The following is a 22,082-nucleotide window of genomic DNA, read 5'->3' as shown; positions in this document are numbered from 1 at the left end:
TTTCTTCACTCCCACTCACCCCACATATCTAGTTGTTTACAACTTTGCAAGATCTCTGACACAATTCCCTTTCTCTCTGCTCACACAAGCACCACTCTGTTACAGATCTTCAGAACCTCTTACCTTGACTATTGCAATTTATTATTGTTCAGTCATTTTTAAATCATGTCTGACTCTTCATGGGTTTTCTTGGTAGAGATATTGGAGAGGTTTACTATTTTCTTTTCCAGCTCATTTTCCAAATGAGAAAACTGAGGAAACAGATAACTTCCCCAAGGTCGTATAACTAATAAGTGTCTGAGGAAAAGTTTTAACTCACAAAGATGTCTTCCTGACTCCAAGGCCCTGTGCTTCATCCAGCAGTTCACCTAACTGCCCTCTGCAATTTGTTTCTCTGTCACTAGTCTGTACCCAATCCATTCCATTGTTCATTTAGATTTTTTTTTCCTCAAGCAAAGATCTGACAATGTTACTTCCTACTCCCTACTTAAAAAGACCCAGTATCTGCCTATTCCTCTAGGATCAAATAATAAATCCCCTCTTTGGCATCTAAACAACTTCAGAACTTGGCCTCTTCCTACTTGCTTCTTCTTTCATGCATTCTGTGATTCAACTACTGTGCTCATGATATTCCATCTCTAGTCACTGTGTTTTGTAGAGATTGGCCCTTTGGCTTGGCGGGTTCTCTTTCTTCACCTCTGCCTCTTATTTTCCCTGGTTTTCTTTGAGATTCAGATTAAATCCTGTTTTCTCCAAGAAGTATTTCCCAATCCCTCCCAGCTTCTAGTGCTTTCCCCTTCTGAATTACTGCTCATCTGATCTCTCTATATTCTAAAGATACCTATTTATTTATCTATTGTCTGTCCCATTGGAATGTGAGCTCTTTTGCGGTAGGAACTCTTTCTTTACCTTTATCTCCTCATTTGATGTGGTGTCTGTGCATGGTAAAGGTGTACTTAATAATTACTCGCTGACAAATTGATAGATTTGATACACTAAAGTTAATATATTTTGAATTATTTTCCTAGCAAATCAAATGAAAGTACATTTTACAATTCTATTTTAAATTCACTGAATTGCATTAAAAAAGAATTGAAACCCCAAGTTAAGTTTTTATCCAAATTCTTAACAATGTAGTATAACCTTTTCATCAGATACCTAGCCATTTGATTCTATTAATAGAACTGATCTATTTCTAAGGTCCTACTATACACAAAGCATTTTCCTAGGTGCTGAAACTGCTAATAGCTATAATTTACATCCTAGCAAGAGTCTGAATATATGTACCACCATAAAGTACATATGGAAGTTATATTTTCTAGCAGCTGTCAATACATAGTAGCTGCAACACTGTGTGATAAGGAAACTGCTTTATTGCAACAAACTGTAACTGATGTTATTTTATTTAATTCAGCAGACCATTTAACTGGACTGAATTGTATCCTGGGAGTGTTATCTGGTATGTCTTATGTGGATAGTTTTCTCCTTCAGGTCAGCTTATGCACTTTTATTCTTCAAGAGTAATAAACCCAAGATAGTTAAAACCATCACTTGCAGGATGACAATGATGTTATAAAGGATATCAGTGATGTTATAGCACTATAAGAAATGTTGAGAACAGTGTTCTTGGAGATGCAAACACTTTGTAGGACCATGAAAAAGAGAAAAAGGGAAATCATAGTGGTTTAAAAAAAACCTTTCTAAAAATTACTTTTTCATGGACTTACTTTTTACCCATCTTCTGTGTCCCAAGATCAACAAAAGTATTTATCTCTAATATTAACTACTGCTGTTCTAAGTCCCAGTAACTTGCAATAGAGAGGCTGCAGCAGACACTAAGGTGTTAGATAGTGATAGGAAAGCATTACCATTTTGGCTTCTTATCAAAGACTGACATTTTTTTTCAATCAAATTAAGTAAAACAACAAACCAATATTAGAGTTCTCATTTAACATAATTCCTCACAGTGATAATATGCTGTAAAGCTTCTATTTAAATGTGCTTGTAAGTTGAAAACTGTAGTCACAGGACAGATCTTACTTCCCAGTGAAATAAAAACACTAGAAATATACAGTTATTCCTACCTTTCTCCTCCCCATTAAAGTACATTTAATATTATATTAGTTTGAAATTCAGTGTTTGCTTTTGCTTTCAAAGGCCCAGAGTAGCTTGAGTTCATGCTATCTGTGGTGCAGTTGAAGAAAAAAAGCCTTTGGCAGGGAAGGGGCATAATTGTGATCTTCAGGAATCTGACGACCTTTCTGATGGAAGGAGCATTAAATTTATTTTGCTCAGCCCCAGAGTGAAGGATAAAGAAAGATGGGTAGAATTTAGTCTTACTTAAAAATATTAAAAATAACTTTGCAAAAATGACATAGAAACTTCTTCAAGCTGTCAGTAATGTTCAGTATGTACGTGTGAGAAAAATCAGCTAAGCCCTAACTATTTGGGCACAAGTGCCTTTTGTTAGTTTGGTGAGCTTCTTGCCTGAGGTGTATTGTAAATGTGTGCATGTGAACACCAGAAACCAGGATCAGGGCTTACTCTAAGAGGAATTTTTATCTAATCAATGTTTAAATGTTGTTTCTCAACTGATCCTGTGAACAAGCTCCAGTGATCAATTATTTGATAGTTGGGATATATAGAGTTTGCTTAGAATTGGCCACCTACCTTTTATATATACAGTATTTTCATCTGTCTGCAGAGGCACCACAGCAGGGCCTGCTTCATAACAACAGCCAATAATAACTTGGCAGTGTACCTGAGTGCTCAGCTGAGCGCTCTGAGTTATTGTTAACTCACCTAAAAGGCTTAGTTGTAAGCAAATGTATAGTGGTCCCCAGAAGGAAGGCAGCATACCAGCTTGTGGCACTGAAATGTGTGCAGGATCTGTCCTCCTGAATATGTGCCTTTAAGATATGTGTTTTACTGTTTTGCCCATTTCACAATTAAAGGAACTAAATTAAGGGTTATGGCTAAATGACAGTTCAGTATGACTAGCTTAAAGTTATCTGTGAAATCATTGTTGTTCTATAACTAGATTTAATTCAGGTAATATGAACAATTATTGGTTTTGTCATATGTCTAACAGTTTGAAAATGATCATCAATGTGTAAAGCTGGCAGGATTCCTTCCTGTAAATTCATCTCCCCTTCCTCCTAAATGAAGCAATCTTGCATGAATTTCATTCTCTTTCCCCTACCAAAATATCTGCTGTTCCAAAGAAACAAGAACAGTAATCCATTTTGGAAATATCTGAGTTTTTAAAAAAGGGAAGAAAAAGTGTGGAAGGGAACTGGATAGATAGATGGATAGACAGAAAGAAAAAAATTGATAAATAGATGAAAGATTTTGCTTTTATTCTAAAAGAAAAAGTCGCTTGATTTTGGCATACTAAACTTAGGTCTACATTTACCTTCAAAAGTAGGGCCAAATCATTTATGCTGAATGAAGCATTTAAGAACCCAGAGAATATTAATCCATTTCTTCTAAGGTGAAATTCCAGAATAAGGGAGTAAAAAGCATTTTCTTTTCTAGTATTCAGTTAAATTGAAACAGAGAAAACTTAATGACTTTCCTGTCATCCCAACATTTAATTTAAACGTTTAACTGTAGTAGAGAATATCTTAAGACAGCCACCACTGAATAGTCAAAGCCCTGAATTAAGATCTGTTGGTATAAGTATGGAAATATTCATTTCTGCTCAACAAACATTTATTAATGGCCTACTATGTGCAATGTTGAATGCTAGATGGTAAGGTTACAAAGACCTTAAAGTATAGCTTCTGCCCTCAGAGAGATATACTCTGAGGGACAGAACATGTACACAGATAGGTAAGAGGTGGTACCCCAGTTGAAAAGAAAAAAAAGATGCCTTAAAAGAAGTTAGGGATTTCCCCGGTGGGACTAAAGCAGTGACACTGGATTCTGCATCAGTCTTTAATCAATTAAGCAACAAATAGAAAAAGGGAATCAGCCACTGTCAATAGCAACCTGTGTGTTCCTATATGTGTGTGTAAACACAAAAACACACAAACACACACACACACACTTCCTGCAGTAAACTGGCCTGAGACAATGACTAGCTTAGGCTCCTTGATTTATGCATTGATGTCTGCATATCTATTCACCAAAAAAAAAAAATATTAACATGTGGGGATTGGACACAGAAACTTTCATGCTATTCTTTAGAGAGAAAGCAATGCATGAATTTTTGGTTTTGTCTTACATTTTCTCGCTGTACAGTCCCCTTATTTCTAGTTTTATTTCTTTCTTACATTATATATGTTTATTTTTCCAAAAATTATACCTAGAATCTTAGGATAACTAGATTTTTTTTAGGGGGGGAGGTTTGGAGGGCAATTGGTGTTAAGTTTGCCCGAGGTTACAAGGCTAGTTTTTGTTTGTTTGATTGATTGTTTGGGTTTTAAGTGTCTGAGGCCAGAACTGAACTCGGGTCCTCCTGACTCTAGGGCCAGCCCTTTACTCACTGCACCACCTAGCCACCCCAGGATAGATATTTAAAGACTAAGAACACTATTAGCTTTTAAGCAATAAAAATTATTTCCAACAATTAATTCTTCAATGGGGAAGAAGTTTATTAAACCATAAAATTGAGCAACTTGTTACATGCCTCATCTATAATGCCTGCAGGAGGATCATTTAAACTTTCTCAGCTTTGTGAAAAATTTTAAAGGATCTCTCAACTTTTACATTTTTAAAGTATCATAAATGTCCTTTTAGATCTTGAAGTTTATATCATAAATGTCCTTTTAGATTTTGAAGTTTCCCTCCTTTCACAGGCCCTCAATTACTACAAGTTACCTGGGAGATACTTAGGGCTTATGATTTGGGTTAAAAAAAAAAAAAAACTTGTTAAGTTTATCTCTCTCCTAATAATCCCCATTTTCTGTCTGTGTCTTGTTATATGAGTTTCTCAGCTTCAACTTCTAAAATGTATTGCTTAAATAGAAAATATGATTAAAATAACACCGATTCCACCAATTGCACAGAAACAAGCCTAATCATCATACATCATGCCTCACAACTAAAATAATAGAATCCTGTGACTTCAGGGAATAGATATCATGTGTCATCTAGTCCAAACTGTAATTAAAGTAATTTTTAACACAACCCTGATAAGTAATGATCTAGGTGTCACTTGAAAGATGACTTATGGCATTCTCTTCTGATTTCATTTTGAAAAATGTGACTGTTGATAATTTTGTTATATATCCATTTTGATTTCATTGTGGTAGATGGTATAAGATGTTGGTTTAAACACAATTTCTGCCAGATTCCTTTGGCAGTTCTTGAAAAAAAAAATGAACAGCTATCCATATCTCTTAGTATATAAAATAGTGGCATGATGGTTTTTATACTTTGTTTCTTGTTTGTGTTTTCTTTGGCCTGTTTCGCTAATTTTTTTCCCCTTTTAATAATTTTGACAACCATAGTTTACAATAGTGTTTGAAGTTTCATCATGATATATGTTGCATTCATTTTTATATTTTTTCTTTTTCATTGATATTTAAGAATATTTTTTCTTCTCCAAAGTATCCCCTTGGTAATTTGATAGCAATAAATCTATACCTTAGTTAAGGTACTTTCATCATTTTTATTATGTTGACTTGGTCCATCCATGAGGAATGAATAAAAGCTCTTTTAAATTAATTAATTAATTAAAATTAAAATAATCTATAATTTATTTTCTATTAGACCTGGGACTTCATTTGTATAAGTAATTCCTGGTAAGTCATTCCTTAAACCAATGCAGACTGGCACCACCTTCTCTTCAATTTCAAGTCTTAGAGGATTGCTCAGAACATATAGAAAATGAGTGACTTGACTAGGGTCACATAGTCAGTACATGTTTAGTTCCAGATTTGAACCCATTTTTTTTTTCCTAACTCTAAAATCAACAATGGTATACTGTGCTCTCTACATTTATTTCTGTAAAGTGTGTGTATACTTATATTTCTATAATATGTGTGTGCATGTGTCTTGGTAATTGAATGGAATTTATCTAATATTGCCTCTTCCTGGTTTCTGCTAGTCTGACTATTATTTTCTGTGGATTTGCATTCTATTCCCTTAAACTAAAGTGATTGATAATAACAATTGGTTACTTTCCTAATTATTTGGAGTTTTCTAAGGATAGCATAAAGTCATCTACAAAGAGATAATTTTGTATTGCTTTGGTCAGTGTTTATATCTTTAATTTTGTTCTCTTGCAAAATTGGGAACACTGACTGTGGGAAATAGAAAGTGGGCACCCTGAATGAGAAAAAAATTAAAGTGCAGTGTAGACTTGCTTAAGTTCTCTTGCTCATTGAAATGTCTTCATTTGGTGTTAAATGCTGCTCCAAATGAGTGATTCTGCAGTGATTTAGAATATAGACTAGAGAGGTGATATAGAAAAACATACAAAATTTATGTTCCTAAAAGGGATTTATAATATTTTATTAACACTTAAGTAGAGTCTGATTGGCTAGATTCAATCAGGGGACAGACAAAATGTAGCCTGAGGAACAAATTCAGCCTGTCTTGCCTTTCACTTTTCTATTACAGTTTTTAACCAGAATAGTTTTTTTTTTTAATTTTAAATATAAAAAATATTTTAAAATGTAAAAAGAATTCTAAAAATTCTAAATTTCAAGGCAATAAAAAAAATTGGTGACCATTTTGTGACCAAGGTCAACTATTAGCTGACCCCTGAACTACATGATCCCATTTCATTCAATAAACAATTTTTCATCATCTGCTGGGTGGAAGTAATCAGTATATAAAGATAAGAGTAGGATTCTGTAGGCCTTTAAATGTTTGTGCTATATAGAGATGATGGTGTAGCAGTTCTTAATTGTTTTGATGATGTAGCAATTCCAAAGTCAGTCTTCTAACTATTCTTTTTCGACAGGTAAAGTTCTATCTCTAACACTTTAAAGAGATATACCCATTTTTTATTTTTTTAGGTTCCAGAATAGGATTAAGAGGATAAACAAGTATTATATGTTGCTTCTGCTTCAAAATCTGTTCTTTTTTTTTTTTTTAAGCAATCGGGGTTAAGTAACTTGCTCAAGGTTACACGGCCAGTTATTTCTGGGTGTGGTGCTGAGTGTCTGAGCCCGGGATTCGATCTCCAGGTCGTCCCAACATTGGAGCCGGTGCTCTTACTCGCTGAGCCACCTGGCCGCCCCTATGCAATTGGGGTTAAGTAACTTGCTCAAGGTTATACGGCCAGGTGTTTCTGGGTGGGTGCTAAGAGTCTGAGCCCGGGATTCGATCTCCAGGTCTTCTCAACACTGGAGTCGGTGCTCTTACTCGCTGTGCTACCTGGCCGCCCCCCAAAATCTGTTCTTTGGAATCTTTAACCACAGTAACTGTTTGAATAATATGGAACCCTAGGTTCCATATAAATTCCATAAAAAATTCTAATTAACTTATGGAGAGATAAAAATGGGTGTATGAAGGGACTGATCTAAGATGCCAGGTTTGGTGTGTTGATCTGGGCCTACCTGCTTGCTTATCTATGAAGGAAGTAATTCTGAAGGAAGGAAAAGATAGATCTCCGGCAGAGTCAAGACGCAAGACTAGAAGCAGGACCTCCCTGCGGCTCTGGCTTCCACCCTCCCCAATCTATGTAAAAGGGGACTCTAAACAAACTTTGGAGCTGCAGAACCCACAAAATGACACAGAGAAGCTGACCCCGTGCTGAGGACAGCCCAGTAGGCCGGCAGGAATTGGCCAGAGCAGAACTCTGTAGGCTGAGCCCATGCCCCCATGAGCCAGAGATTTTATTTAGCCCCTGGGTGGGCCTGACCAGCTGCTGGCTGGAGGGACTCCAGATCACCAGCAGCTGTGGCCAATTCATATTCATCAACACAAAGATGTGAAGGAAAAGTGAGAGGTCAGTGCAGTGTGGACTTGGGGACCAGTAATTGGGAGAGCTTTGGCTTTTGCCCCCAGGGAAAGAAGCCATGAAGACACCTGAACAGCCAGCTCCACATGGCAGCTTCAGCTCCTGGCCTGCAGAATATAGGGGGGCCAAGCGACCAGTCTGAGGGGTAATCGCTCTTGCTTTAACCTGCTTGGATCTGGATTGCAGTCTAGGGTGGAGGTCCTGGGGTGTGTCCAACTTGCCAGAGCATGTGGAAGCCTCAGAGAGGGCACCCAACTAATACCTCTGGCAGCTGATAAAACCCCAGCATTTGGGACGAAAGTTCCCCTGTCTGGTGGCAGAGTACTACTGTGGCAAAAAGCCCAGGGGTCAAGTGACTGAGGGGCGACATGACAAGACAACGGAAACAAAACAGAAGATTCCAACATTAGACTCCTATTTTGAGGACAAAAAGGAGCAAAGCATGGAACAGGAGGAAGACAGTGAAGTCAGAACTCCTTCACCAAAAGCTTCAAAGGAAAATACCTGCTGGTAGCAGGCAATAGAGGACCTTAAGAAGCAGATAAGAGAAATGGAGGAAAAATTGGGAAGAGAAATGAGAACAATGCAAGAAAATTATGAAATGAGAGTCAACATCCTGATGAGGAAAATCATACCTTAAAAAAAAAAAACAGACTCAATTGCCAAAAGAGGGTCAAAAAGGCAATGAGGAGAGGAATGCCTTAAAAAGCCGAATTTTCCAGATGGAAAAAGAATCTCAAAAGCTCAATGAGGAGACTCACTCCTTCCAATTTAGATTGGAGCAAAGGGAATCTAGTGACTTTAAGAGAAATCAAGATGATTTTAAACAGATGCAAACAAATGAAAGAATAGAAGGCAATGTGAAACATCTCATGGGAAAAACCACTGACCTGGAAAATAGATTCAGGAGAGATAATTTATAAATTATTGGACTACCTGAAAGCCATGATCAGGGAAAGAACCTAGAAATCATCCTCCAAGAAATTCTCAAGGAAAACTGCCCTGATGTTTTAGAACCAGAAGGCAAAATAGAGGTGGAAAGAATCCACTGATCAGCTCCTGAAAAAGATCCCAAAAAGAAAACTCCTAGGAATATTATAGCCAAGTTCCAGAATTCCCAGATCAAGGAGAGAATATTACTAGCAGCCAGGAAGAAAACATTTGAATATTGTGGAAATACAAGTAGGATAACTCAGGATCTGGCAGCTTCTACACTGAGGGATCAAAGGGCCTGGAATAGGATGTTCCAGAGGGCAGAAGAGCTGGGATTAAAACCAAGAATTACCTACACAGCAAAACTAAGTATCATCTTTCAGGGGAAAATATGGTCATTAAGTGGAATAGAGGACTTTCAAGCATTCTTAATGGAAAATAAAAAACAGAGTTGAGTAGAAAATTTGACATGCAGATACAAGAAAAAAGAGAAGCTTGAGAAGGTAAACAAGGAAAAGAAATCATAAGCCACTAATCAAAGTTGAACTATTAACATTCCTACATGGAAAAATAATAATTGTAATTGATGAAACTTTTAGTTGAAGGGAATAGAAATATATATATATGTCTATATTGGAGGGTATACGGGCATATGAATACATGTATGAATGTGTGTATATATGCTTACAGGTATACATAGATAGAAGGCACAGGACCAATTTAATAGGAAGGGATGATACTTAAAAGGGGAAATTAATCGGTGAGAGAGGAATATAATGAGAGGAGATGGAGAGAGACAGCATGGAGTAAACTATCTCATAAAGAAGGAGCAAGGGTAAAGGGTTACAATGGAGGGGAAGAATAGGAAGGCAAAAGGGAATGGGTCAACCTTATTCTCACTGAATTTGGCTTGGGGAGGGGATGAAATACACACTAAATAGGGTATCACCCTACAGGAGAGTACGGGGAAAGGAATGAGAGGGGGGATGATGGAAGGGAGGGCAGGCTTGGGGGGAGGGAATTTGGAAGCACTCACATTTGAAAAGGAATGTGATCAAAGTAGAGAATAGAACCAAGTGGGTGGTGGGATAGGAGGGAGGGAAATATAGTCAGTCTTTTACAATATGTCTACTATGTTAATGTTTATCTTCCCAGTAATGGTGGTTGACAATGGGGGAAAGAATGAATCTGGAATTCAAAATTTTAAAATCGAATGTTGAAAATTATATATACATATATACTATTATTAGTACTATCTTGCATGTAATTGGGAAAGATGAAATACAGGCACTGGGGCATAGAGATCCACCATGTCATACTGGAAAAGTCTAAGGGAGGGTGGAAGAAGATATGGGAGAGAGCAGATTGGAGGAGGGGATAACTTGTGGGACTGCTATTCTGGGGTGATGGGTAGGGGAAAAACGGGGAGAAAATTTGTAACTCAAAATCTGGTGGAAATTAATGATGTAAATCAGAAGTTAATGTAGCTTTTGAAAAATGAAAAAAAGGAAAGAAAAAAAACATTCATGGCTGATTTTGGGGGTGAAAGAAAAAGAATGATCAACTTTTACCTAAAGTTTACTAGCCAATTGATATGGGCATGAGCTTTCCAAGGGAGGTTTGCCAATTAAATTAGGTGGTTAGTGCCATTGGGTTATTCTTTCAGAGTTAGGATTAAAAATATTTTAACTGATCCTCTTGGGATTCTAAATATGAATATTAATTCAAGTTAAGCTTCCAATACTGAAAGTTTCTAACTAGGGGAGAAAGCACTTAATTATTAGCAGCAATGAATAAAGGCATTAGTACATGTGTATATTATACAAAAAACAATATATCAGTTCATTTACATTCATTGGAATAAAGAAAGTTAGTATTTTCAGAAAGGAAAAAAATTCTGAGTCAACATCAAATCCTTATGTATAAGTGATTGAAACACACACACACACACATGCATGCACATACATAGAGCACTCTGAAATGAATTACAGTAGTAACAGCTTAACAGGCCCAATGATGCTTGCCTTGCTGTTATGATTAACACTTTTAGGACTAAATAAAATAATAGTTGTGAAATTAGACAATTCTCTTTACCTCTTATTTTGACTACCAAAACCTTCTAATGTTTCTCCACTGTCATTTAATTATTTTAATTCATAAGAAGTGACAAGACCTCTACTTATTCATCCTATCTTGGAAACACTGAAAATTTACAGCCTCCTAGAACTAGCTCTGAAAATAACAGCACTAACAGAGTTCAACTTTAACATAAAAGTAAAAATCAAGAAAAAAGCTGGTAAAATGACCCTTCTACTATGATGACAGGAAAGATCAAGAGACAAACTCAGAAGAAAATACTGATGTCAGAATAGATACAAACAAAGCCTCAAAGAAAAATGTAAATTGGAGATAAGCTCAACAAGAATTCCTGAAAGACCTCAAAAAAAGACTTTTAAAAATCAAATAAAAGGTAGAGGAAAAAAACTGGGAAAGGAAATAAGAGCCATGCTAGAAAAAAATAAAAAGAGTCAGCAACTTGTCAAAAGAGGCACACACACACATTCACAAACACATACACAACAGTGAAGAAAATCACACCATAAAAAACCAAAATTGACCAGATGGTAAAAGAGGCATAAAAATTCACTGAAGAGAGCTTATTAAAAAGCAGATTTGATCCAATGGAAAAAAAAAAGAAGTACAAAATTCCCTGAAGAAAAGAATTCCTTAAAAAGCACAAGTGGTCAAATGGGGGTGGGGTAAGGGGAAAAAGTACAGAAATTCACCAAAGAAAATTAATCGTTAAAAATTACAATTGGGCAAGTGGAAGCTAATGACTCCATGAGACCAAGAGACAACTGAAGTCAAAAGGATGAGAAAACAGTAGAAAATGTGAAATAACTCATAGTAAAAACAATTGACCTGAAAAGAGATCTAGGAGAGAGAATTTTAGAATTACTGGACTACTGAAAACCATGATGATAAAAAAAAGAGTCTAAACATCACCTTTCAGGAAATTATCAAAGAAAATAACCCAGATACCTTATACCTGACAAACAGGTATATACCCTGATACCAGGAAGTACTCATAAAATACCCTGATAATAGAGAAATAAAATAGAAATTGAAAGAATTTACTGGTTACCTTCTGAAAGAGATCCTAAAATGAAAACTCCTAGGAATATTGTAGCCAAATTCCAGAGCTCCCAGTTCAAGGGAAAATATTTAACAAGTAACAAGAAAGAAAAAAATTCAAAAATTTAGAGCCAAAGTCAATATCACAAAAGATTATGCAGCTTCCAAATTAAAGGAGTGAGGGAATGAGGGCATGGAATATTACAGCATAAAAGGCAAAGCAGCTAGGATTATAACCAAGAATTATCTACCTAGCAAATTAAGAATAGTCTGTCTGGTGGTAGGCGGGGTAGGGAAATGAACATTTAATGAATAGAGAACTTTTTAGCTTTCCTGATGAAAAGATTACACCTAAAAAGAAAATTTGACTTTCAAACACAAGTCTCAAGAAAAAAATAAAAAAACAAACATTAAAGAAAAATCGTAAGGGGTTCTATAAGGTTAATCTGTTTGCCTTCTCATATGGCAAAATGATACTTGTAACTTCTAAGAACTTTATCATTATTAGGGTAGTTAAAAGGAGTAGACAGAGGGCACAGATATGAGTTGAGTATATGGTATTATCTCAAAAAAATTAAGGGATGAGAAAGAGGAATTCATTGAGAGAAGGGGGAAGGAAGAGGAAGAAGGGGGAATATTGTCTCATAACAGAAGGCCCTGAAAGAAGAGATTTTACAGTAGAGGAGAAAATGAGGGTGTGGTGGCAGGCCATTCTAATACATGTAATAAAATGCAAAAATGGTATATATTATACTATAATGGTGTATATTATAGGTAAAAATGGTATATATTATAAGCATATCTTAATTCCAAAACACCTGAGTATAGTAGGTATGTATTACTTACATTCTATAACACAGACACTTACATGTTTAAAGTATTTGTGCAACCTAAAAGTTAAAAGAATCAGAACTGAGGGTACAGAGGTAATGTGAAAATACATGACTCCCTGCTTGTTTCTTCTCAGACTATTTAGAGTTAGATTCACAGATACTTTTGTATTCTTTGTATTTAATATTTTTATATTAGAAGGGCATTTAAACCAAGTCTTGCAGAGGCAGTAGAAAACACTAGAGTATGATCCTGTTGGTTTGTGTATTCAATTCAATGACTGGACGTTTTTCCAAGATCTAATAGCACAGTACACCTAATGAGAATTTAGTAGGGTCTGTCCATGATAACCTTCTATGTTATTACTAGGTAAAATATTGTTTAAGATCATAAAAATAGAAATACTGCATGTAATGCCAATTACCTAGCCTAGCAAACACTGGATGTTTTTAAGAGTACTTAATCTCTTAAAACAACAATTTTTTTAAAAAAGCCTACATTACAAATCACTATTTCACTATGAATAAAACATGTATTCTTTGAATCATATGGTAAAAAATGAAGGAAAATGCATTTAAGCAGAATTCTCTTACCAATACAATCTTACCTGAAGCAGAAAATAAACCAAAAATGATTTCAGATCATCTGTTTTTATTAAATCATATGCAGACATGAAAAATAACTTTGAAAGTAGTTATAATGCATAACATATGATAATATGTTATGCATTATAACGACTTTCTTTATATGCATACATTGCTAGAGTAAAGATATATATGTATAAAGTTAATTCATTTTAACATCAATGAAATCTACCCTGTTGCTACTAAAAAGTATTAGTCAAATGCCACTTCTTGGCACTATCTATAATGATAAATATTTCCCAAGTTTCCCTCATATAATCACATAAACTACAGAGATTGTCTTTATATATGAAATCAATGTATCTATCAAAGCCTTTGAATGCTAAATGATTCTGCAGCAAAATGAAATATACTTGCTACAAAAAATTATTGGAGAAATTTTTGTGAGAAAATAGGGAACCAAGGCAAGTAATTTCCTTTAAGGAGGTGTGTGTGTGTGTGCGTGCGCGTGTGTGTAAATAAAATGCATCTGTATGCATATTATCTACATATATGTTAGGGATAGGGATTTAACATTAGACTTCATTAGTGTAAATAACTTCTGAGTCATGAAATAGTCTTGGCAAGTTTTAAAGAGTTACATAAAGCATTGAGAGTTTTAATGACTTGCCCAATGTCACATTGTCAATATATGGCAGAAACATGAATTTAATATGCAAATCTTCATGAATCTGAGGGCAGTTTTCAATCCATGATACCATATTGCCTAATGCATACATAAATGTGTGCATATACTTGTTGTGCTTTGTCCTTCATTTTCAAAAAGGACCATGTCATCAATGAAATGATGACATGACTTGCAGTTGACTTTGATTTAAGGGAGGGAGGGCTGTATAAGGTCACCAGCCTCACTTTCTCCTCCAGAGTCATCTGGATGCAGTGACCTGATATTTATCAGAATGACTACAGTTGACTCAGGATGCAATGACAGACCATGGGCCTTTTTAACTAAGGCCTTTGCAGGTACTCACTGAGAGTGAGGTAACTGCCCATTCATTGAATAGGCCTCTTTAAGAAGTGAATCTAGGGATGTCCCCTTTAATTAGAAAAATAAAAAGAGAAAAAAAATCAAGGTGGGAGGGGGAGACCCTCAGGCTTGCTATTGCAAAGCAGAAACTGTTGCCATTGACTTTCACTCTAAGCCAGGAAGGCCCGATATATAGCCATTAAGTGGAGCTTAGGTAGAGACATATTGCTTTAGACTGAACTGGATTTAAGGTTCTGTGGATGGAGGGAGGGAGGAAAGGAGAGGGCGAGAAAAAAGAGGGAGGGAGGGAGGAAGGAAGGAAGGAACATAGCCAGTAAACCCCAAGTTAGGCAGCTCCCGGCCATCAAAATTTACCTTCCTTTGGAGGGTAGGAAAAGTAATGAGAGAGGGAGAGGACAAGCTGAGTGACTCAGCTAGGCCTGTTTCCATTCAGGCAGCTCTTTCTACTCACAGGTTGCGTTTGTCCTTCGTTTTCGAAGAGGACCATGGCATCAGGGAAATGATGACATGACTTGCAGTTGAATTTGATTTGAGTGAGGGAGGGCTGTGCTATGTTGCCAGCTTCACTTTCTCCTCCAGAGCCACCTAGATCCAGTGACCTGATATTCATCAGGATGACTGGAGATCATGCATATACATACACATTTATAAAGCTTAAAAATGTCCTGAGACTTCTGGGACACCATAAAACTTCACCAAGACTTTTAGGATATCTTGTAAATCTTAAAATTTTACATTTTTTCGTGGTGTTCTACCAGCAAAAAATAAGTAGGTGGTAAAATAGGAACAACCTCAAAGCTATATGGGGATATTTTTTTCTCTTTTCAGTCCGACATAAAATTTTGAACATAACTTACAAAAGAAATCCATGGAGTTCAAATTAAAATGACAGCCCCTATATACTACAAATCCAAGAATTCAGGAAATTCTAAATGTTCCTGACTAAGCAGTGTACTGCAGACATAAATCACTACAGTTATTTCTTAGAACAGTGAAGAGGCATCAGGTAAGTTCAGAATATGAACTGGGATAGTAAGGTTCTCATTGCTTCCAGGGGAATGGTGTACAACTAAAGGGTAATAAGCCAAGGAGAAGAAAGAAGACAGAGGGGGAAAATGCACACACACAGAGACAGAAATAGATATAGATGGTAGCGAAGAGGGTGTTGTCAATATATGCAATGTTGCACGTTAGTTAGATTTTCCATGATAACATAGAGATCACCAATTAAACAATAATCAGAACTATGTTGAGATCAAACTATATATAGAGATATAGATGGATAGGTGTAGAGGCAGAAATAAAGGCAGAGAGAGAATACAATGGTACTATTATATATATGCTTATATAAACTACATATGAAAAAATCTCTATGTGTGTTATACATAAGCAATATACAGACATATACACATACTTGTATATGTAAATATTTATTTAGTTATCTATTTATTTGAATAAGGCTTAATCAATTTTGGTTAGTTACTAATGCTATAATAAAATTGCAATACTAATAGTGTAAAATATGTTTTCCATTGGGAAAAGTTCTACATTTGTTTTGTTTTATAAAGATAATAAAATATCGAGGTGGCCAGGTAACACAGAGAGTAAGAGCACTGGCGCCAGAGTCGGGATGACCTGGGGATTGAATTAGGGCTCAGATACTTAGCACCACACCCAGAATTAACTGGCCATGTAACCTTGAGCAAGTTACTTAACCCCAATTGCTTTAAAAAAATAATAATAAAATATCAAGCTATTAGATCTCATATATTTCTCAGGTGTTTAAACTACAAAGGTTGAGAATGAATGTGTATACACTTCTTTGCACTAAACAATCTACTCAAAGTTAAAATTATTGACACAAATAATTTTATACTCAGGATAAAAAAAACAAAACATCTTCCAAAAAGAGCTTCAGCAAGGTGAAAGAAGGGAAGTATTACATAGGTCTTCTTTTTTTATGGACTTAAGGACCACTTTCCACAATCTCTGCATCTGCCAGGATGACTCTCTCTATCCACATATCACTTCAAGGCAATTCTTACCTTTTTTAAATATTATGGTTTCTTCATATTAAACTTTCCCATATGAAACTTATTTTATCTGGAGTTCTCAGCAGCTGGCCCAACTTAAATTTCTGTAGGGGGTAGATCTAGTTGAATATGTATAGGAATCTATGAAAATGAGAGGGGTGGGAACATAGTTCTGCAATCTTTTGAAATCTGGAGACTCTATATCTTCATTTATTTAGCAACTTTTGAATTTCAGTATCAGTTTTACATCATTTGTAGAGCCACCATCAGAACAGGAAGGCTTAGATTTTTTTTTCTTTAAATGCACTAAAAACACTGTCAGGAGAATGCTCTTGCTGGCTGCCTTGTCATTTCTGCTTTATGCACAATGAATGAGCAGCCATCAAGAGATTTCATTCAGGCAGCGTTCTGAGGAAATTAATTCATTTTGCAAAAAGCTTAATGTATATAGCCATAACCGGCAGCTGGTAGAGGGCACCTGGATAGGAAGCAAAGACCTCTTGATCAATAGTCATATGCTCTACCCCTGAGCTGTGCCTCTAGCCTAAACCTTGCCTTGATTAAAACAGCAAAAGCCCTTTTTATTTGCAGCTTCCCAAAACACAATGTGGGAGACTTATATTTTAAGGATTTTACATTTAAATATTTTAGAATGGATGTTGAAGCTAATTCCAAGATAGCACAAAAAAAATTTAAACAGAAATACCCATATATCTATAATCAATGAGGACTGCATTTCAATAACAAAATACTACAACTACTACTACTACTACTACTACTACTACTACTACTACTACTACTACTACTACTACTACTACTACTTGATTATTATTACTTAACACTTTAAAAAGTTATGTTTGTGTTGCTCTTACTCTGTGCCAAACACTGTGCTTAGTGCTTTACAATTACTATCTTATTTGATCCTCACACCAACTCTGGGAGATAGATGCCATTAGTATCCCATTTTACAGGTAAGGAAACAAACAGAGGCTTACCTGACTTGCCCAGGGTCACCCAGCTAATAAGTATCTGAGGCCAGATTTGAACTTAGGTCTTCCTGACTCCTAGCCCAGCACTCTATCCACTGTACCACTCAGCTACTGCTAGGAACCAGAGTAACTATATCAAGTGACACACACTCTAATCCTTCATCAAATATCAAATGGTCTTCAAATTTACCCAAGTATAAACCTTGCAAATTCTCTTTTTCAATTTTAAATAAAAGTTGTAATTGCTTCCAATAAATATCTCACCATATTATTAACAGTAACTCAAGTAGGGTTCTTTCTTGCACATTGCTGTTTAATTATATTATAGACTTTAAAGAAACAAAACTATTTCAATTCTCAAATGGATCTGGCATCTCAGATAGATTACAATCCCCTCCATTCAAACTTCAAAACTGTTCATGACTCCTTCTATGGTATAACTCTTGTCCACTGCCCTCTCACAAGTTTGGGGTATGGGGTCCACCCATTTTTCTAATTTCTCTTGACTTCAAAAAGATATGCAATGGAGCAAAGGAATGCACAGTGCTTTTCTTTCCCCTTTGATATGGGATCAACCCAATTGCATGTTTTGGTCCTACATTTCTTTAATAACATCTTTTACTTCAATTCTCCATTGTAATTTCTTATTTGTAATGTGTGACAGACTAATAACATTTAATATGAAGCTTTGTATTGTGCTTAGAGTGATATTCATTTTCAATTCTTTGGAGACTCTAGTGTTCCATTACATGTACACATAGGGACACTAGAATATAATATTAAAAAGATGAGCCTTTCTTTATAGAAGAAGTTTAGCATCATTAAAGAGAAATTTCAATTTCCTGTAGGCAATTCTTCTTCCTCTTATCCTTGTGTTTAATTCCAGGTCCAATACAAGTTTATACACATATACAAACACAAACATAAACAAACACACACACAAAATCCTCTACATATATATACACAAACATACTGACATAAAATCGATATATTGTCTATAGGCAATTCAACTTCATGTCATCATCTGAACCACAGGTTTTTTTTTCACCCAATTTGTTCAATTTACGTGGATGGTTAGACCAGAGTCTTTTGAGTATTTATGACTCTTATTTAAAAGGTTTTGTAATGTTGCACACCTCAATGCAATTAGAACAATGTCATCTCCAAACTGGAATATATGAAGGACCTCACTATCCACCAGGAATCCATTTTTATCTTGGATATAGTCCAGGATCTGTTCCATTACAGTGACTAATACCTTTGGAAAGCATAAATTTTCCTCCTTTGTGCCTTGCCAGAAATTAGTAACCAGAGGTCAACAAAGAAAGTTCTTTAGGATGTTACATCTTCTGAGGCGTCTTGAAAAGTTTTGATACAGTACATGCATGAGAGACACCTTTTGGGAGAAAAGCCAATTCTGAATGACTGCTATAGTGATAGGATGCCATATGCTAACCAGAAGTGACTGAGTCTAGCACTACTGTCTAGAGTTTCTATGATGGAATCAGTACAAGATAGATTTTTGAAAATGAGAAACACTTTGTTAGGCAAAATCTTGTTAAAGTAGGATTTGATTTTTATAATCAATTAAAAACAAAGGTGAGCTGAACTGACAATTCACTTCATCTACTGATTATCCTCCAATGTTCTTGTCGGCAAATGGAAATTACTACATTATTCAATTATGTTGCTAAAATTAGCCCCAGATATGTGAGAAATATAAGCCATCTTACCCATCAAGTCACCCCAGTTGTACTCCAATGCAAAGCACTTTTAATTTAGGAAATACTATTTTGAGAGTTTGACAAAAAGCTATGGTTTGCCGAATTGTCTAGTAAAATATCTTTCACCTGAAAGATTTAGAACAATAAGATGAAATTTTATAACTGAAATTTGGCCTCATCTAAATGTTTCCTTATTAAGAGATATCCTTAATTTTATACCTCTTTTTAGCAAAATTGTGGCGTTGAAAAAGGATGCTATATCTAAAGAAACTAAGACATTATTGGGGATTTTTGTTTTTTATTTTGAGTGGGCTAATAGAAAATAATCATCCCAGAATCACCTACCTTAATTTGTTTGTTTGTTTTTCCAATCACAGGGCTGTGGGTGATTGTTTTTAATAACACTGCAAAGTAAGTTGATGTCTCTTTCTTTTGTGGAGTTGTCATGGTTCTCAATGACTATGTCTGTGAAGTTTTATTTCTCTCAGATTCTACTACATTGGGAAAAAGTTCTAATTCAGGACCAGAAATATCTGTCAATGGTTGACCAACCTAGCTAGCTATTCCTGGTTTCCTACAGGACTTTTTTGGGGGACAGGCATGGCATAACAACTCTCAAAGACTATTAAGTTTTAGAAAGTATATAATTTGCATCAGTGAAAGCATACTGATATGTACAGCATCACAGATCATTGAAGTAAATATTAATTAAATGTAAAAATGGCTTCCTATGCAAGATAAATGCAAAATAAACAATTATTTAAAAAAAAAACTTCCTCAAATAATGCAATAAATTCAGCAAGGATCATTTTTTCCCCAGAAGGATACTAATGATAAACTTCTGAGTAGTATACATGTATTCATAAGATAAATACAACTATACATACATTAAGGCTATATATATTTCCATGCACACTTCAGGAAATATATCTTGAAGTCATTTTGTGTTTGCCGTTTAAGAGTACAAATATTCAGCCCTGATTCAAGCCTACCTGGAATTAATGTACAGCAGATGTCAGTCTGCTGACTTAGAAAGAGAATCTTATATGACTTAAGGAAGAAGAAGATAGCCGTTCCGCGTACATCTCCACTGCAGCCTTACCGTGAATGATTGAAGCAAAGAGCATCATGGAGAATAGCAGCTGTGATGACCACATGGCTGTGTACCGTGACTCGAAGGTTGCTCAGTGATGAGTGCTTCCAAAGTGAAATGAAATAAATGTCCTTCTTCGTTCTTCTTCTGTATTCCACAAAGTAGATGGCTCTACTTTAAAGGGAGGAGAATTTTAAAAAAAGAAAAAAGAAAAAAAAAAACCTCCCTCAAAAAAATGTTTAAAAATAAAAACACAAATATCCAGAGTCCAAGACCTATAATGAGAAAAGAAACAATGAAAAGGGTCAGAAGCAAACAGAGATAAGTACACTTACAACAAGATTTAAGAATGAGACAATTCCTTGAGTCTCAATGAAATCTAATTTTCCAGATCAATAACTATAACAATATCATACAATATAACAGAAAGTTAAGTGGTGGTAGATAGGATTTGAAGGACCTGAAGTCAGGAAACCTAACTTTGATTCCAACCCTGTAAGCTTCCTACATGTGTGACCTTGAGCAAGTCAGTTAACCTCTCTCTTTCAGTTTCCTCATTCATATCATAGGGTTGTTGTGAGGATCAAATGAGATAACATACATAAATTGCTTTTCAAACATTTAAAGCCCTACATAAATGAGAGCTATTATATATACCTCAATAGTTATTACATGTACATGGAAGCCAAATGCCAAAACCTCAAAAATTCACATCTTATTAGAGTTGGAAAGGTTATCAGGGGCCATCTACTACCAAAAAGAATAAATGCTGATAATAGTGATATATGTGAGTGTGTGTATGTATGTGTATGCATGTAGATATATGTGTATTTATGTATATGAATAAAGATGTTATCTACCTTCACTCTCCCAAATTCACAACCTGAGAAAATGAAGGTGGGGGGAAAGGGCTATGATCTTACGCTTTTAATTTTTGCCATTTTGACCTTTGCCCATTCCTACAAATAGAAATAAACAAAGGGTTTTACTCAGAAATATCTTGGAATTTTTCTTAATAAACATAAGCTAAGTTGTATGCTCCTTAAAAAACAGTCTGATTTTGGTGACTATGTTTATATAAACATCAATCCGCAACTTAATTGGACTTTTCCCAAAAACACAGAAAAATAACAATGATTTCCCATTAGTCATGACCATCTTGAGATGGAGTTCAAAGAATACTAACTTTCAATCAATCATTCAGTTTCCTGTTTTGTTTTTTAATTAGACATATAGATCAATTCCTTTAGCTATCTTTACACAGATTTTCATGAAGAAATAGAAATATTTTTCAAACTGCATTTGCAAAATACTCATTTTTGAGCCAATCTGTTCATAGTTCAGTTGCTAAAAATCAAGGCATGTGTCTTTACAAATGCTTTGGGTTTGTTTCCAAAAAATTATTTTGTCTTTTCAAAAATCTTGCAGCTAACAGTTGAGAATTATAAAGGTATATACTAATGTGGTTTTAAAATTATACAAAAATATATGATAAAATGCTAGCAAGGAGATTATAGCAATATATCACAAAGATCACACATTATGATGATGTAATATTTATAACAGAAATGAAAGGATGGTTCAGTATTAGAAAAGAGATCAGTATAACTGATCATATCAATAAGAAAAACAACAAAAATCACATGATCATATAAATAGATACAGAAAAGCCTTTGACAAAATACAACACCTGTTCCTATTAAATACGCTAAAAAGAATAGGAGTCAAGGACCCTTTCTTAAATGATAAGTAGTATCTTTCTAAAAGTAAGAGTAAGTATCATCTACAATGGGG

General features: G+C 35.2%; 1 protein-coding gene across 7 annotated transcripts in view; it reads right to left on the bottom strand.

The window, feature by feature from the left end:
* Positions 1 to 22,082, bottom strand: part of ADGRL3 (adhesion G protein-coupled receptor L3) — a 1,002,012-nt gene that overhangs the window by 613,962 nt on the left and 365,968 nt on the right. For all 7 annotated transcript variants that reach the window (XM_069105304.1, XM_069105298.1, XM_069105300.1 and 4 more), the window contains exon 3: positions 20,298 to 20,563. In XM_069105304.1, the coding sequence (XP_068961405.1) occupies positions 20,298 to 20,352 (55 nt within the window). In that variant the 5' untranslated portion in view covers positions 20,353 to 20,563. The remainder of the gene's footprint in view (positions 1 to 20,297; positions 20,564 to 22,082) is intronic.

The sequence above is a fragment of the Petaurus breviceps genome, unplaced genomic scaffold, assembly GCF_028583685.1.
Source record: "Petaurus breviceps papuanus isolate PSGF00001 unplaced genomic scaffold, PetGlider_PUasm1.0 76, whole genome shotgun sequence".
Classification (NCBI taxonomy): domain Eukaryota; kingdom Metazoa; phylum Chordata; class Mammalia; order Diprotodontia; family Petauridae; genus Petaurus; species Petaurus breviceps.
Note: the sequence above shows the minus strand (reverse complement) of the source record. Positions and strands in the feature narration are given on the sequence as shown.